At 37.4% G+C, this 3,184-nt stretch overlaps 1 protein-coding gene across 1 annotated transcript in view; it reads right to left on the reverse strand.

The window, feature by feature from the left end:
* Positions 1-739: 739 nt before the first annotated feature.
* Positions 740-3,184, reverse strand: part of LOC123233424 (disintegrin and metalloproteinase domain-containing protein 18-like) — a 160,329-nt gene continuing 157,884 nt past the window's right edge. Inside the window, exon 21 of the mRNA XM_044659537.1 lies at positions 740-839. Within this exon, the coding sequence (XP_044515472.1) occupies positions 740-839 (100 nt within the window). The remainder of the gene's footprint in view (positions 840-3,184) is intronic.

Consider the following 3,184-nt stretch of genomic DNA (forward strand, 5'->3'; position numbering starts at 1 on the left):
AGTTCCCTCAAGAAATAAATGAAAATAATTCCTTTCCTCTTCAACCCTTGCCTTAATCTTCGACACAATGATTCACCAGAGGGTTTGAGTAGGTAACAAAGGGGATTTATTAATATCAGGATTAATCAGAAGGAGAGGGGGATTTAGGGTTTTATAAAAGCTGCTAGGGGGAAAGCTAAAGGTGGGGTAAGGATCTCAGGAGAGGGATAGACTGAGAGAGAACCTGCTCTCCCAGTCAGGAAGAATTGGCTGCCTTAAAATAAAGTATTTACTAGATCAATAAAAATAAGGGATAGCTTGATTTAAGGATGTCCTACTTGCCTACAGATAACTAAAACCCACTATGTCTAATCACCAAAACTAAAACCACCCTTCCTCCTAGAGCCCAAGGGGAAATTCAGGAAAGATAACAGGGGTATAATATGGAGAGGTCAGGGATAGGTCCAGAGAAATCAGCTAGGTTCAAATTACCCAGAGACAAAAGCACAGGCCAAGGCCAAAGCCAAAGCCAAAAGCAGAGCCTCAGTTGGAACTTCCACTCTTTTCAAGCCTCAGGTTCCAACTGACTTTCTGTGAAGATTCTAAGACTTAACTGCCAGGGCTGTTTACAGTTGACTCTTGCAAGAGCAAAAGCTTCTGTTGCATCCTTGCATTACACTATATATAATTACCTTTCTACCTTGGGTCTGTTGAAATAATTTGGGAAGCAGAAGTGGCCATACCAGAGGCTGAAGAGATCCTACTTCAGGCCCAAGTTGCAGGTGATGCCCAAAGCTACCCAGTGTAGCAGCATAGGGAGGGGGCTCTCAGAGCTCTCAGCACTCAGACCATTGGGTAAACTAGTAACAAACCAGAAAAATAAGCTGAAAATAGCATCAAGGAAGGACTGAAGTTTAAGAGGGTACCCCAACTTCCCAGAAAACAGAGCCGACCTATAATTAGATAGGGAAAATGAGCAAACAACAAAAAAGCACCTAACTCTAAAGAATTTTTATAGAGACAAAAAGCAAGGTGCAGACACAGAAGGGGATGGCGAAAGCAAAGGAAACATATACAAAGTCCAAAAGAAAAATATAGATTGGACACAGATTCTAAAAGAGCTAAAAAAGACTTCAAAAACCAATTAGAGGTGGAGAAAAAGTGGAAAAGAGAAAAGAAAGTGATGTAAGAAGAGAGGGAAGTGATGCAAGAAAAAAGGAAAGTGATACAAGAAGAAATGAAAATGATGCAAGAAGAAATGAGCCAATTGAAAAAGGAGAACCAAAAACAGACAATGGAAAAACAGGCCTTAAAAATCAGAATTAACCATCTAAAAACTAAAGATTTGAGGGGAAATCAAGAAACAATAAAGCAGAATCAAAGGAATGAAAAAACAGAGGAAAACATGAAATCTTATTGAAAAAATAGCTGACCTAGAAAACAGATCTAGGAGAGATAATCTGAGAATTAGTGGACTACCTGAAAGCCAGGATGAAGAAAAACCTTAGATAGAATACTACAAGAAATTATCAAAGAGGTCCTTGAACAAGAAAATAAAACTGAAATTGAAAGAATTCACAGATCCCCTCCAGAAAGAAATCCTCAGTTGACAACTTCCAGGAATGTAATAGCTAAATTCAAAAGCCACCAAGCCAAAAAAAATTACTCGAAGTAGCCAGAAATAAACCATTCAAATACCATGGAGCTATAATCAGGATCACTCAGGACCTAGCGGCTTCTACATTAAAGGATCATAAGGCATGGAATATTTAGGAAGGCAAAAGATTAGGGTTTACAACCCAGAGTCACCTATTCAGCAAAACTGAGTATATTCTTTTAGGTCATTCAGTAAGATAGAAGATTTCCAAGCATTCCTGAGGAATAAGCTAGAACTGAACAAAAAAAATTGAAGGCCAAATATGAGACACAAGAGAAGCCCAGAAAGGTAAATAAGAAAGAGTAAGGGACTTAAAGTAAAAATGTTTTTATGTTTTTAAAATAAAGATAGACAAAGGCAAACTTGCAAAAGACTTCAGGGAAAAAAACATACAAGAACCATTTGGGGCTGCATTCCAGAATGTGAGGGAAGGATAAGGAGGAGCCTTGGGATGCTGAGAGTGGGGGAAGAAAAACTTCCAGTGGCCATTTTGATGAGTTACAGGGGTTTTGGCTGAGCTTGGACCTACCTGAGAAGAACCAGGAATCCAGAGACTCTTTACCTAATCCTGACCCTAAAACCCAGTTCCTGGAGATTTCATTTGCATAAGAGAAGTTACCTGGACAAAATCTGTTTGCCATATTCTGTGCCAGACCACTCTTGGCTTAAGCCTGTTGGCTTCTAGCTAAAATATTATAATCTGAACTTTGTTCTCATTTTGGATCAGCTAGTCAGATTTTAGTTACTTAGAAGGGTTTAAGCAGATAGAGTAAATAGAGTAGCCCAACAGTGTTGGGACCAAGCAGGTCCTTGTGGACCAGTATCTGAATGGGAGGAGCTAGAATCTGGTAGCTTAGGGAACTCCTTTTACCCTGGTCTTCTATCCATCTTGCTATTTATAAAGTAAACATTGTTTATTTGAATATCAAAACGCAGTCAGATTTCGTGTTAAACTTATAGACTAGGCCAGAACCACTGTTTGGGTCATCACTGATCCAAACCTAAATCCACACTACTAAAAGACCTCTATTTAGTGGGTAAAAAAACCCCATTTCTTTTAATGTCTGCATGGAAAGAGGATTTCTGTAATTCTCAAAAATTATTCTCAGTAGTAGAGAAGATAGAAGGAATTTACTCAAAAAGAGGGTGGAAAAGTAAGTTGATTATGATAATATGATATATATGATGATATATGATGATATGTATATGTAAATTTGATGATATAGAATGATATGTATGTATATGCATATGAATGGCATGTTAAAAATCAATTAATGATTAGAGCAGCAAGAAGTAGAAAGAGAAACACCATTTAAAATAACCCTAGACAATATAAAATACTTAGGAATCTATCTACCAAAACAAACACAGCAATTATATGAAAACAACTACAAAACACTTTCCAAACAAATAAAACTGGATTTAAACAATTGGAAAGCCATTGATTGCTCATGGGTAGGACGAGCTAACATAATAAAAATGACAATTCTACCCAAATTAATTTACCTATTTAGCGCCATACCTATCAAGCTACCAAAAAACTTCTTT

Source organism: Gracilinanus agilis, chromosome 2, assembly GCF_016433145.1.
Source record: "Gracilinanus agilis isolate LMUSP501 chromosome 2, AgileGrace, whole genome shotgun sequence".
NCBI lineage: Eukaryota > Metazoa > Chordata > Mammalia > Didelphimorphia > Didelphidae > Gracilinanus > Gracilinanus agilis.